The following is a 13858-nucleotide window of genomic DNA, read 5'->3' as shown; positions in this document are numbered from 1 at the left end:
CAAATTTTATTTCTATAGAAAATTTTGTCAAATTTGTTTTTATAGGAAAATTTTCTCAAAATGTCTAAAGTTTATTTCAGGAGAAAATTTTCTCAAAATTGTATTACTAAAGACAATTTATTTTGATCGAAAAATTTCTCAAACATTTTATTTCTATAGAAAATTTTCTCAAAATTTTATTTCTAAAAAAATTCTCAAAAGTGTATTTCTATAGAAAATTATCTCAAAAATTTTAGTTCTATAGAAAATTTTGTCAACATTTTGTTGTTAATGGAAATTTTCTCAAAATTTCAAAGTTTATTTCCATAGAAAATTTTCTCAACATTTTATTTCTATAGTCAATTTTCTTAAAATTTTATTTCTATAGAAAATTTTGTCAACATTTTGTTGTTATAGGAAATTTTCTCAAAATTTCAAAGTTTATTTCCATAGAAAATTTTCTCAAAATTTTATTTCTATAGACAATTTTCATAAAATTTTATACCTATAGAAAATTTTCTCAAAATTTTATTTCTATAGACAATTTTGTCAGCATTGTATTTGGATCGAAAATTTTCTGAAAAATTTTGTTTCTATAGAAAATTTTTCAAAATTTTATTTCTATAGAAAATTTCGTCGAAATGTCATTTCTACAGAAAATTTTGTCAAAATTTCATTTCTATAGAATAGTGGATATGGTAAGCCTGAAATAACTGGCTGCCACTATACCTAACCTAACGTATGGGTGTAAAAGTCTACATTTCAACATTTGCCAAATAAAATAAATAAATTTCAATACCCGCCGACAGTAATGGATCGGCTTATTTATATGCTTTCAACGTAAAGACTTTTGGATGAATTATCAGCATAAAAAGATCTATATTCTTTTTGAAACAAATTCGACTTTGCGATTATTTCGTTAAAAGCCCAATTGTTGGTCACTATCAAAAGTCGGCTCCCAATAATACTTATGCCATTTCTTTCATTTTACCTTTGTTCTCTTACAGGTTATGTTAAAATTGCTGATTTTGGTTTGTGTAAAGAGGGTATGGGTTTTGGTGATCGTACTGGAACATTCTGTGGTACCCCTGAATTTTTAGCGCCAGAAGTATTAACTGAAACTTCATATACACGAGCTGTAGATTGGTGGGGTTTGGGTGTACTAATATTTGAAATGTTGGTGGGAGAGGTAAGATTTCAATATTTTTTAGAATTTCAAAAAATTAATAACTAACCGATCTAAAATTTTAGTCACCTTTCCCTGGGGATGATGAAGAAGAGGTCTTCGACTCAATTGTTAATGATGAAGTACGTTATCCAAGATTCTTGTCACTGGAAGCCATTGCTATAATGAGAAGGGTAAGTTACATGAAAATGTTAAACAAGGTAGATTACTGAAGTAATCTAGTATGATTTCTAGTTTGTGAAAATATAAGATATCGAATTAATTCGTTTTGAAGAATTTGTACCATATACCAAGGAAACAGTCATAGTAAAGTCCTAGCATCCACGGAAATAATTTTGTCAAAACAAAACAAAATTTTCTATAGAAATAACATTTTGACAAAATTTTCTATAAAAATAAAATTTTGACAAAATTTTCTATAGAAACCACCGTGGTGCAATGGTTAGCATGCCCGTCTTGTATACACAAGGTCGTGGGTTCGATTCCTGCTTCGACCTAACGCCAAAAAGTTTTCAGCGGTGGATTATTCCACCTCAGTAATGCTGGTGACATTTCTGAGTGTTTCAAAGCTTCTCTAAGTGGTTTCACTACAATGTGGAACGCCGGACTCGGCTATAAAAAGTAGGTCCCTTGTCATTGAGCTTAACATGCAATCGGGCAGCACTCAGTAATAAGAGTGCAGTTCACCAATGTACACAATGGACTGAATAGTCTAAGTGAGCCTGATACATCGGGCTGCCACCTAACCTAACCTTCTATAGAAATAAAATTTTTACAAAATTTTCCATAGAAATACAATTTTGACAAAATTTTTTATAAAAATAAAATTTTGACATAATTGTCTATCGAAAATTGGTCAATTAGAATTTTAATTCATTTTAAATATTTTTTAAATGAAAACTTACTTTTTAAGGATTTTGTTCCCATCAGCAAATTATGTTATCTTTGTTTCAATCACCAAATTAATTGATCCAATTAATATTTCTCATTATGATTATAGTAATTACCTGGCAATTAAAAAATAATTGTTTCAATTCAAAATTTTCTATATAAATAAAATTTCGTCAAAATTTTCTATATAAATAAAATTTCGTCAAAATTTTCTATAGAAATAAAATTTCGCCAAATTTTCTATAGAAATAAAATTTTGACAAAATTTTCTATAGCATAAAAATTTTGACAAAATTTTCTATAGAAATACAATTTTTGACAAATATTCTATAGAAATAAATTTTTTGACAACATTTTTGTAGAAATAAAATTTTGACAAAATTTTCTATAGAAATAAAATTTTTACAAAATTTTCTATAGAAATAAAATTTTGACAAAATTTTTTATTGAAATAAAATTTTGACAAAATTTTCTATAGAAATAAAATTTTTGACATTTTTTTATAGAAATAAACTTTTGACAAAATTTTCTATATAAATAAAATTTTGACAAAATTTTCTATTGAAATAAAATTTTGACAAAATTTTCTATAACAAAAAAAAATGTTGACAAAATGTTCTATAGCAATAAAATTTTGACAAAATTTTCTATAGAAATAAGATTTTGACAAAATTTTCTATAGAAATAAAATTTTGACAAAATTTTCTATTGAAATAAGGATTTTCTATAGAAATACAATTTTGACAAAATTTTCTATAGAAATAAGATTTTGACAAAATTTTCTATAGAAATAAAATTTTGACAAAATTTTCTGTAGAAATATAATTTTTGACAAAATTTTCTATAGAAGTAAAATTTTTGAAAATTTTTTTTATAGAAATAAAATTTTGACAAAATTTTCTATAGAAATAAAATTTTTACAAAATTTTCTATAGAAATAAAATTTTGACAAAATTTTTTATTGAAATAAAATTTTGACAAAATTTTCTATAGAAATAAAATTTTTGACATTTTTTTATAGAAATAAACTTTTGACAAAATTTTCTATATAAATAAAATTTTGACAAAATTTTCTATTGAAATAAAATTTTGACAAAATTTTCTATAACAAAAAAAATGTTGACAAAATGTTCTATAGCAACAAAATTTTGACAAAATTTTCTATAGAAATAAGATTTTGACAAAATTTTCGATAGAAATAAAATTTTGACAAAATTTTCTATTGAAATAAGAATTTTCTATAGAAATACAATTTTGACAAAATGTTCTATAGAAATAGACTTTTGACAAAATTTTCTATAGAAATAAGATTTTGACAAAATTTTCTATAGAAATAAAATGTTGACAAAATTTTCTATTGAAATAAGATTTTGACAAAATTTTCTGTAGAAATATAATTTTTGACAAAATTTTCTATAGAAGTAAAATTTTTGAAAAATTTTTTTATAGAAATAAACTTTGGACAAAATTTTCTATAGAAATAAAATTTAGACAAAATTTTCTATAGAAATAAAATTTAGACAAAATTTTCTATAGAAATAAAATTTTGACAAAATTTTCTATAGAATAAAAATTTTGACAAAATTTTATATAGAAATAAAATTTTTGACAAAAATTTTTTTAGAAATAAACTTTGGACAAAATTTTCTATAGAAATAAAATTTAGACAAAATTTTCTATAAAAATAAAATTTTGACAAAATTTTCTGTATAAATAAATTTTTGACAAAATTTTCTATAGAAATAAAAATTTTGACAAATTTTTTTATAGAAATAAAATTTAGACAAAATTTTCTATAGAAATAAAATTTTGACAATATTTTCTATATAAAAATAAAATGTTGACAAAATTTTCTATAAAAATAAACTTTCGACAAAATTTTCTGTACAAATAAATTTTTGACAAAATTTTCTATAAAAAAATTTTGAAAAAATTTTCTACAGCAAAAAAAAATTTGAAAAAATTATCTATAGCATAAAAATTTTGACAAAATTTTCTATAGAAATACAATTTTGACAAAATTTAGAAATAAAATTTGGACAAAGTTTACTATAGAAATAAAATTTTTCTATATATATAAATTTTGACAAAATTTTATAGAAATAACATTTTGCAAAAAAATTTCTATAGAAATAAAATTTCGACAAAATTTTCTGTACAAATAAATTTTTGACAAAATTTTCTATAAAAAAATTTTGAAAAAATTTTCTACAGCAAAAAAAAATTTGAAAAAATTATCTATAGCATAAAAATTTTGACAAAATTTTCTATAGAAATACAATTTTGACAAAATTTAGAAATAAAATTTGGACAAAGTTTACTATAGAAATAAAATTTTTCTATATATATAAATTTTGACAAAATTTTATAGAAATAACATTTTGCAAAAAAATTTCTATAGAAATAAAATTTTGACAAAATTTTCTCTACATATAAAGTTTTGACAAAATTTTCTACAGAAATAAAATTTTGAAAAAAATTTCTATAAAAATAAAGTTTTGACAAAATTTTGTGCAGCAACAAAATTTTCTATAGAAATAGCTTTTTGCAAAATACGATTTTTTTGATAGTTTTTTTGGTAGCATTTTCTTCAAATTTTGATAGATTATTTTTGCTCTAGTGGCAACCGTGCCAAGGAGGCCTTTGAAAATTTTTTGTTTTACAAAAGTTCCTAAAGAAACTAACAATTATTTTTTTTATTTTTTACTTTTATTTTCTATTAGCTATTGCGAAAAAATCCCGAAAGACGTTTGGGATCATCAGAACGAGACGCTGAAGATGTGAAGAAACAAGCTTTCTTCCGCTCTATAGTCTGGGATGATTTACTATTACGAAAAGTCAAACCACCATTTGTGCCCACAATTGTAAGATTAATTTTAATATATTTAAATGAATTTTATTTTAAGAAATATATATATATTTACTCTTTGTTTTCCAGACCCATTTGGAAGATGTATCCAATTTTGATGAAGAATTTACTTCAGAAAAACCACAATTGACACCGCCAAAGGAACCACGCCTATTGACTGATGATGAACAAATGTTCTTCCAAGATTTTACCTATACAGCAGACTGGTCTTAATGCCATCAATCCCCAAAAATAAAAATAATAACAACAATGATGACCAATATAAAAAACTAACTCAATATTATAATGGAAATTCTCAACACAAACGAAAAATATAGGGTCTGTTTCAGTCAATGTACAATTGATCCAATTAATTTTTAATTGAACGAGGAAATGCCAGTCAGTCATCTGCATTAATTAAAATTTCTGAAAAAAAATAGTTTAAAATATATTAAGTGGTCAATAGTAAATGTAAAGTTAAAGTTTAAATGATGAAAATTGAAAATAATTTCTATAATCATTTTATGATCAAATCAGTTACCTTGGTCAAGTAGAATTTTAAATATATATTTTTTTAATTGAAAATTCCCTTTTTAAAGATTTTGTTCTCATCAACAAATTATCCAATTAATATTTAAATAAAACTGTTAATATTTGTCATAATGATGTTATTAATTACCTGGCAATTAAAAACTAATTGTTTCAATAAATTCCAATAATTAATTTTAGATTTTCTTAAAAAAATAATTTAAACAAAATTATTTAATTGAATAAATTATTTTTTTAACTAAATTTAAATTTTAAAAATATCAATTAATGTTTATGGTTAGATTTTTTTCTGTGTCTAAGAATTTTCCATTATAAAACTAATGCCTTCACATTGTCACTACATATACCAGCATGCATATTGAGGGGGCACTTGTAAATTATTTTTTTTTTTATTATTTATATAAATTGTTAATTGCTAATGATCCCTTATAATTGTTTCAGTTTCATTATTAGGAAAGAAAAACCAACCAACAACAACAATAAAAGTTGTAACTATTTCACTATTTTTTTTCATGCGATAATGATGATGATGATAATGTATTTTTTAATTAATTTAATATATATTTTTTGTTGCTTCTTTTGAGCATAAAAATATCTTTAGTTAGAAAACAAAATAGAAATCCAGGAAAATAACAAACAAGCATGTTGCCTTTTAATATTATTTTGATAAAATAATGAAAATTTAAAAACAAAAAAAAAGAAAATCTTGAGAAAATTAAAATACCAACAAACAAAATCAATTATATATGTAATTAATTATAATCAAGCTATATATACAGTATACCTTAGAGGAAAATAATTTATTTATAAAAAACGTATATATAAAAGAAAAAAAAACAACAACCACATTTAAATTGTGTATAAGCGTTAACATAAAATTGGTTCTTTGGATAAGCCAATAAAAAAAAAAAACATAAAAACCTAAATGAAGAAGAGAGTTAAACATTTTGTCTTTACTGAAATACACCAACAATTACAATTACAAAGAGTTTTTAATTAAAATAAGCATTTAAAAATTATAGAAGTTAATACAAGAAAAGGAAACTATGAACTCCTTCTCCCTAAAACCCTTTGACGAAAAACAAATGATATATAAATGCATACATAATTCTATTAAAAATTCTATTAAATTTATTTGTAAAGTAAAAAACAAAAATCGGGAATGTAAATTTCAAAGGGAAATTAACATAAATTAAATGATCATATACTAACAATTCTAAGCATTACCAACTAACATAAAACCATCCTTGCCTCTATAATCCCTTATCCATTTTCATTATACACTCATTGACTTTCCCTTCTGCGGGAGAATATGTAGTCATTATACCTTTGTAGATAAATAATTATGAATTATTATCCCTCCATATGATATTGTGTGACGACAACAAAATTACACTTTACAAAACAAAAATGGAAAGATGCTGCCAAGAGTTTATGATAGGGGACTGGGAGAATTGTTCTCTAAGGAGTTTACCTAGAAGAATTTTAGAAAAAAATCTTAAAACATTATATATTGATAAAAGGTCGAATAAAAAGAAAATTAATAAATTAAAACATTTTAAATATAAAATATGGGTAAATATGGGTAATTTGCCTAGAAATTTGAATATTTCCATTTTCCGAAAATTTTTTCGCAATAGTGAGTTTAGATAATTTTTCACAATACTTTGGCAGAATCTTGATATTTTTTGAACACACATAATCCATCTTCCTTAAGTCTATATTTCCCCATATATATCACACCAATCGACTACGACAAACGTATGGTCTGTTTGTCTAATCTATAACGAAAATAAACCTCAATAACCACCAACTATTTGCTCATTTTTTTAGTAGTCGTTTTTTCATAAACAGTAGATTTTTCATTAAATTTAACATTAGAGAGAGAAAAAAAAATCACCGCAATTGATTTCTTTTGCTAAAGTCAAAGTAGTTTTTTTTATTCATCAATATGATATAACATAATTTAATCTTATTTTTTGCTTTCTGTATTATTATTTAATTGTATCGAGTGTGAACACTCTACTCTACTCTATTATTGTTTAATTTTAATATTATTTTGTTGCTTACACTCTTTCTTATTTACCTTATATTTTGCTAAAACGCATTAATTAATTGTAATTTTTAATTAAAATATTTTGTCTATTAAGTTTAAACGAAGGAGAAACAAAGAAGATGAAAAGAACAGAACAGTGTGTTAAGGTTTTTATTATTTAATCATTTACACATTTAATAAGTAATGTTGACACTATAAATAAATAATCATTATTTAATTTGGTTTTTTGTGTTTTATTATTAGTTTTTTTTTTCAGAGATCGCACTTGTCTTGACAAGTCAAAATTTTATTTCTAAAGAAAATTTGGTCAAAATGTTTATTTCTAAAGAAAATTTTATTTCTATAGAAAATTTTGTCAAAATTTTATCGAAGAATTTATCAAAAAAATTTTTTTTCTATAGAAAATTTGGTCAAATTTTTGTTTTTATAGAAAATTTTGTCAAAATTTAATTTCTATAGAAAATTTTTCCAAAATTTTATTTCAATAGAAAATGTTATCAAAATTTTATTTCTATAGAAAATTTAATAAAAATTCTGTTCTTATAAAAGACTTTGGTCAAAATGTATTTCTATAGACAATTTGGTCATATAGATACTCTTGTTAAAGTTTTATTTCTATAGAAAATGTTGTCAAAATTCTATTTCTATAGAAAATTAAAAAAAAAATCTTTTCTTGTAAAAGAATTTGTCTAAATTTATTTCTATAGACAATTTGGTCAACACTTATTACTTTATTTCTATAAGAAATTTTCTCAAAAATTTATTTCTATAGAAAATTTTGTCAAATTTTTATTTCTATAGAAAATTTTGTCAAAATTTTATTTCTATAGAAAATTTTGTCAAAAATTTATTTCTATAGAAAATTTTGTCAAATTTTTATTTCTATAGAAAATTTTGTCAAAATTTTATTTGTATAGAAAATTTTGTTAAAATTTTATTTCTATAGAAAATTTTGTCAAAATTGTATTTCTATAGAAAATTTTGTCAAAATTGTATTTCTATAGAAAATGTTCTCAAAATTTATTTCTATATAAAATATTGTCGAAATTATCATTGTCGAAATAATCCTTTAGAAACTTTTGTGAAAATTTTATCAAAATTTTATTTCTTTAGAAAATTTTGTCTAAATTTCTGTAGAATATTTTATCAAAATTTTATTTCTACAGAAAATTTTCTCAAAATTTTTTTCCATAGAAAATTTTGTCAAAATTTTTTTTCTATAGAAAATTTTGTCAAAATTATATTTCTATAGAATTTTTTTTGAAAATTTTATTTCTATATAAAAATTTTTGAAAATTTTATTTCTATAGAAAATTTTGTCAAAATTTTATTACTATAGGACATTTTCTCAAAATTTTATTTCTATAGAAAATTTTCTCAAAATTTTATTTCTATAGAAAATTTTCTCAAAATTTTATTTCTATAGAAAATTTTGTTAAAATTTTCTTTCTATAGAAAATTTTGTTAAAATTTTATTTCTATAGAAAATTTTGTTAAAATTTTATTTCTATAGAAAATTTTGTTAAAATTTTATTTCTATAGAAAATTTTGTCAACATTTTATTTCTATAGAAAATTTTTTCAACATTTTATTTCTATAGAAAATTTTGTCAAAATTTTATTTCTAAGAAAATTTTGTCAAAATTTTATTTCTTTAGAAAATTTTGTCAACATTTTATTTCTATGGAAAATTTTCTCAAAATTTTTTATCTTTAGAAAATTTTGTCAAAATTGTATTTCTATAGAAATTTTGTCAAAATTGTATTTCTATAGAAATTTTGTCAAAATTTTAGTATAGAAAATTTTGTCAAACTTTTATCAAAATTTTATTTCTATAGAAAATTTTGTCAAATTTTTATTTTTATAGAATATTTTGTAGAAATTTTATTTCAATAGAAAATTTTGTCAAATTCTTATTTTTATAGAAAATTATGTCAAAATGTTGTCAAATTTTTATTTTTATAGAACATTTTGTCAAATTTTTATTTTTATAGAATATTTTGTAGAAATTTTATTTCTATAGAAAATTTTGTCAAATTCTTATTTTTATAGAAAATTATGTCAAAATTATATTTCTATGGAAAATTTTGTCAACATTTTATTTCTATAGAAAATGTCAAAATATAGAAAAATTTTCTATAGAAATAAATTCTATTGTCAAAATTTTATTTCTATAGACAATTTTCTCAAAATTTTACTGCTATAAAAAATTTTGTCAAAATTTTATTTCTTTAGAAAATTTTATCAATATTTTATTTCTATAGAAAATTTTCTCGAAATTTTATATCTATAGAAAATTTTCTCAAAATCTTATTTCTATAGAAAATTTTCTCAAAATTTTATTTCTATAGAAAATTTTCTCAAAGTTTTATTTCTTTAGAAAATTTTGTCAACATTTTATTTCTATAGAAATTTTTGTCAAAATTTTATTTCTATACAAAATTTTCTGAAAATTTTATTTCTATATAAAAATTTTTGAAAATTTTATTTCTATAGACAATTTTCTCAAAATTTTATTTTTATAGAAAATTTTCTCAAAATTTATTTCTATATAAAATATTGTCAAAATTTAATCTTATAAAAAGTTTTGTAAAAATTTTATTTCTTTAGAAAATTTTGTCAAAATTTTATTTCTTTAGAAAATTTTGTCAAAATTTTATTTCTATAGAAAATTTTGTCAAAATTGTATTTCTATAGAAAATTTTATGAAAATTTTATTCCTATAGAAAATTTTGTCAAAATTTTATTTCTTTAGAAAATTTTGTCAAAATTTTATTTCTTTAGAAAATTTTGTCAAAATTTTATTTCTTTAGAAAATTTTGTCAAAATTTTATTTCTTTAGAAAATTTTGTCAACATTTTATTTCTATGGAAAATTTTGTCAAAATTTTATTTTTATAGAAAATTTTGTCAAAATTTTATTTCTATAGAAATTTTTGTCAAAATTGTATTTCTATAGAAATTTTGTCAAAATTTTATTTCTATAGAAAATTTTGTCAAACTTTTATCAAAATTTTATTTCTATAGAAAATTTTGTCAAATTTTTATTTTTATAGAACATTTTGTCAAACTTTTATCAAAATTTTATTTCTATAGAAAATTTTGTCAAATTTTTATTTTTATAGAACATTTTGTCAAATTTTTATTTTTAGAGAATATTTTGTAGAAATTTTATTTCTATAGAAAATTTTGTCAAATTCTTATTTTTATAGAAAATTATGTCAAAATTTTATTTCTATAGAAAATGTTGTCAACATTTTATTTCTATAGAAAATTTCAAAATATAGAAAAAATTTCTATAGAAATAAATTCTATTGTCAAAATTTTATTTCTATGGACAATTTTCTCAAAATTTTATTTCTATAAAATTTTTTGTCAAAATTTTATTTCTTTAGAAAATTTTATCAATATTTTATTTCTATAGAAAATTTTCTCGAAATTTTATATCTATAGAAAATTTTCTCAAAATCTTATTTCTATAGAAAATTTTCTCAAAATTTTATTTCTATAGAAAATTTTCTCAAAGTTTTATTTCTTTAGAAAATTTTGTCAACATTTTATTTCTATATAAAAATTTTTGAAAATTTTATTTCTATAGACAATTTTCTCAAAATTTTATTTCTATAGAAAATTTTCTCAAAAATTTTATTTCTTTAGAAAATTTTATCAATATTTTATTTCTATAGAAAATTTTCTCGAAATTTTATATCTATAGAAAATTTTCTCAAAATCTTATTTCTATAGAAATTTTTCTCAAAATTTTATTTCTATAGAAAATTTTCTCAAAGTTTTATTTCTTTAGAAAATTTTCTCAAAATCTTATTTCTATAGAAAATTTTGTCAAAATTTTATTTCTATAGAAAATTTTCTGAAAATTTTATTTCTATATAAAAATTTTTGAAAATTTTATTTCTATAGACGATTTTCTCAAAATTTTATTTCTATAGAAAATTTTCTCAAAAATTTTATTTCTTTAGAAAATTTTCTCAAAATTTTATGTCTATAGAAAATTTTTCAAAATTTTTATTTGTATGGAAAATTGTTCAAAATTTTTATTTTTATGGAAAATTTTGTCAAAATTTTATTTCTATTGAAAATTGTGTCAAAATTTTATTTTTATAGAAAAGTTTCTGAAAATTTTATTTCTATAGAAAATTTAGTCAACATTTTATTTCTATAGAAAATTTTGTCAAAATTTTATTTTATAGAAAATTTTGTCAAAATTTATTTCTTAACGAAAATGTAATTAAAATGTTGCCATTCAAAACTTAGTAAGAACTGAATTTCTATGGAAAATTTCTTTGAAATATATTACACACGTGCATTTGAATATCTATAGGAAATTTCATAAAAAAACTTTCAGTACACCGAAAAAAAGTGAACTGTTTTATAAGAAGAAGAATGTACTACCTCGCACGAAAATTGAACTAGATTCTGGTCCACATTTTGAGATTTCCACAAAGCGTTGTTAAAACCAGGAAAATTTAATGCCCTGGTGTACTTTTTAACTGCTGTTCACGACATTACATCCTCTCATAGAACACAAAATGAACTAAAAATAAAGAAGAAAATCATTGGCGCCAAATTATCACCATTTTAACCATACAGTAGTTCATTCTTACTATTTTTGGGAATCGTACGAAAATCTTCGTTTGCTTTAGTTCATATTGAACCTATGTGTACGGTCATTGAACTTTATACCCACGTTTAGTACATAAAATTTTTGAGACATACTTAAAAAAAGTAAGATTTCATTATGCTGTAGAACATTTCGATTATGTTTATTTATTCATCTAATTCAAAAGAAATTTCGTAGAAATTTAATTTTAGTAGGAATTTTTGTCGATATTTACTTTCTTTTTGGAATCTCCCAGAAATTTAGTTTCTACAGAAAATATTTTCTAATTTTTATTTATTTTCTTTTATTATTCTAAAGTCTAGATTTAAAATAATTGTGTGTTGCAATTAAATGCAAATTTGAATAAAAAATCAATTTTTCCACAGCAACAATTTTGGTTTTCAGTGCCTTGTAAAAATCAAGTCATATATCAACCACCAAATTATAGCAACACCAAAAATTAAAAAAATATATATGTATTTAGTTGTGACTAAATCAACCACCCCTCAAAAAAGGAAACAGACATGTGCCTAAATTATTAAAAAAAACTTAATGGTATTCTATGAAAAGACCCAAATATTTGCAGCAGAATTAAAATTAAAAAAAATATTCTAAAACAACCAACAAAGTATTTTGCCAAATTAAAAAAAATATATATAGAATGTAATTATAAAATGTAAAAATTTAAAAACAAGGATTCATATTTGTGTTAGTTTGAGAAGTTTTCAATTGAAAATTTCAATAAAAATTATTTGATTGCCTATAAAATCATTCAAGAATATTTGTGGGTATTAATTATAAATTAATTATAAATAACTCCAATATATATTTACAAAAACATGAAAATTTATTCTTACTAAATATATTATAAATATTTCAAAATAAAGTTTTTTTTGCAAATCTATTTGAATTGGTTTTATTTGAAAATAATATATAGAAATTATTTTTTATAGTTAATATTCCTTAAATTTATTTAGGGATCGAATGGAAATTTTTTTCTCTATTTTATTTTTAGAAACATTCTGTTAAGATATTGTGTTAATGTCTATGGAATATTTAATTGAAACTTTGTTTGTCGTAGCTCCCACTCTCTCCCTCTCACCCTTTTTCTCTCTGTCGTTGTTGTCTTGCCTTTTGCTGTGTAGGAAATATTTGAATTTCTTGGAATTAGTAGAATAATATTTCTAATTTATCCAGATAGAAATCTCTGGATGGAGGGAGGTAGTACACACATTTAATTATTCATGACATACGTATTTAAATGACTGTTGGGGCGAAAGCGTTGGAATAATCGGGATTTCATGTGCTAAACAGGATTACATTACCTACATATACCAGTACAAAGTTTGTATTTACACACAAATACAAATGCGTATGGAATTATACGAAAGAATTAGTTATAAGTTTTTTTTCTATTTTCTTAAGAACTAAAAAAGGGCGTTAATAATATGCTTCGTGCACAACTTATTGGACATCATCATCATCGGCGTGTATTCACCACTCTCACACCTAGCAATTGTCACCAGAACAGTTTTCTTCTTTAATAGCTTTCTTATATTTTTTTTTCAACTGTCGTGAATATTAGACAGGAGACATGGGAAATTTCGATTTTTAAATTACGAAAGGAAATTTAGTAGAAATTTGCTTTTTATAGGAAATTTCTTCGATGTTGACTTTGTATATAAAATGTGGTAGAAATTGATTTTCTCTATGAAATTTACTTTCTAAAGAAA

The 13858-nt window shown here is 21.2% G+C and overlaps 1 protein-coding gene across 14 annotated transcripts in view; it reads left to right on the top strand.

Annotated features, from left to right (window-relative positions):
• Pkn (serine/threonine-protein kinase N) overlaps positions 1–7726 on the top strand; it is a 209851-nt gene extending 202125 nt beyond the window's left edge. For all 14 annotated transcript variants that reach the window (XM_075311991.1, XM_075311992.1, XM_075311993.1 and 11 more), the window contains 4 exons: positions 987–1168; positions 1231–1338; positions 4780–4920; positions 4995–7726. In XM_075311991.1, the coding sequence (XP_075168106.1) occupies positions 987–1168; positions 1231–1338; positions 4780–4920; positions 4995–5138 (575 nt within the window). In that variant the 3' untranslated portion in view covers positions 5139–7726. The remainder of the gene's footprint in view (positions 1–986; positions 1169–1230; positions 1339–4779; positions 4921–4994) is intronic.
• The last annotated feature ends 6132 nt before the right edge of the window (positions 7727–13858 follow it).

The sequence above is a fragment of the Haematobia irritans genome, chromosome 5 (genome assembly GCF_050003625.1).
Source record: "Haematobia irritans isolate KBUSLIRL chromosome 5, ASM5000362v1, whole genome shotgun sequence".
NCBI classification, from domain to species: domain Eukaryota; kingdom Metazoa; phylum Arthropoda; class Insecta; order Diptera; family Muscidae; genus Haematobia; species Haematobia irritans.
The sequence above is the reverse complement of the archived record's forward strand: the minus strand, read 5'-3'. Positions and strand labels throughout refer to the sequence as shown.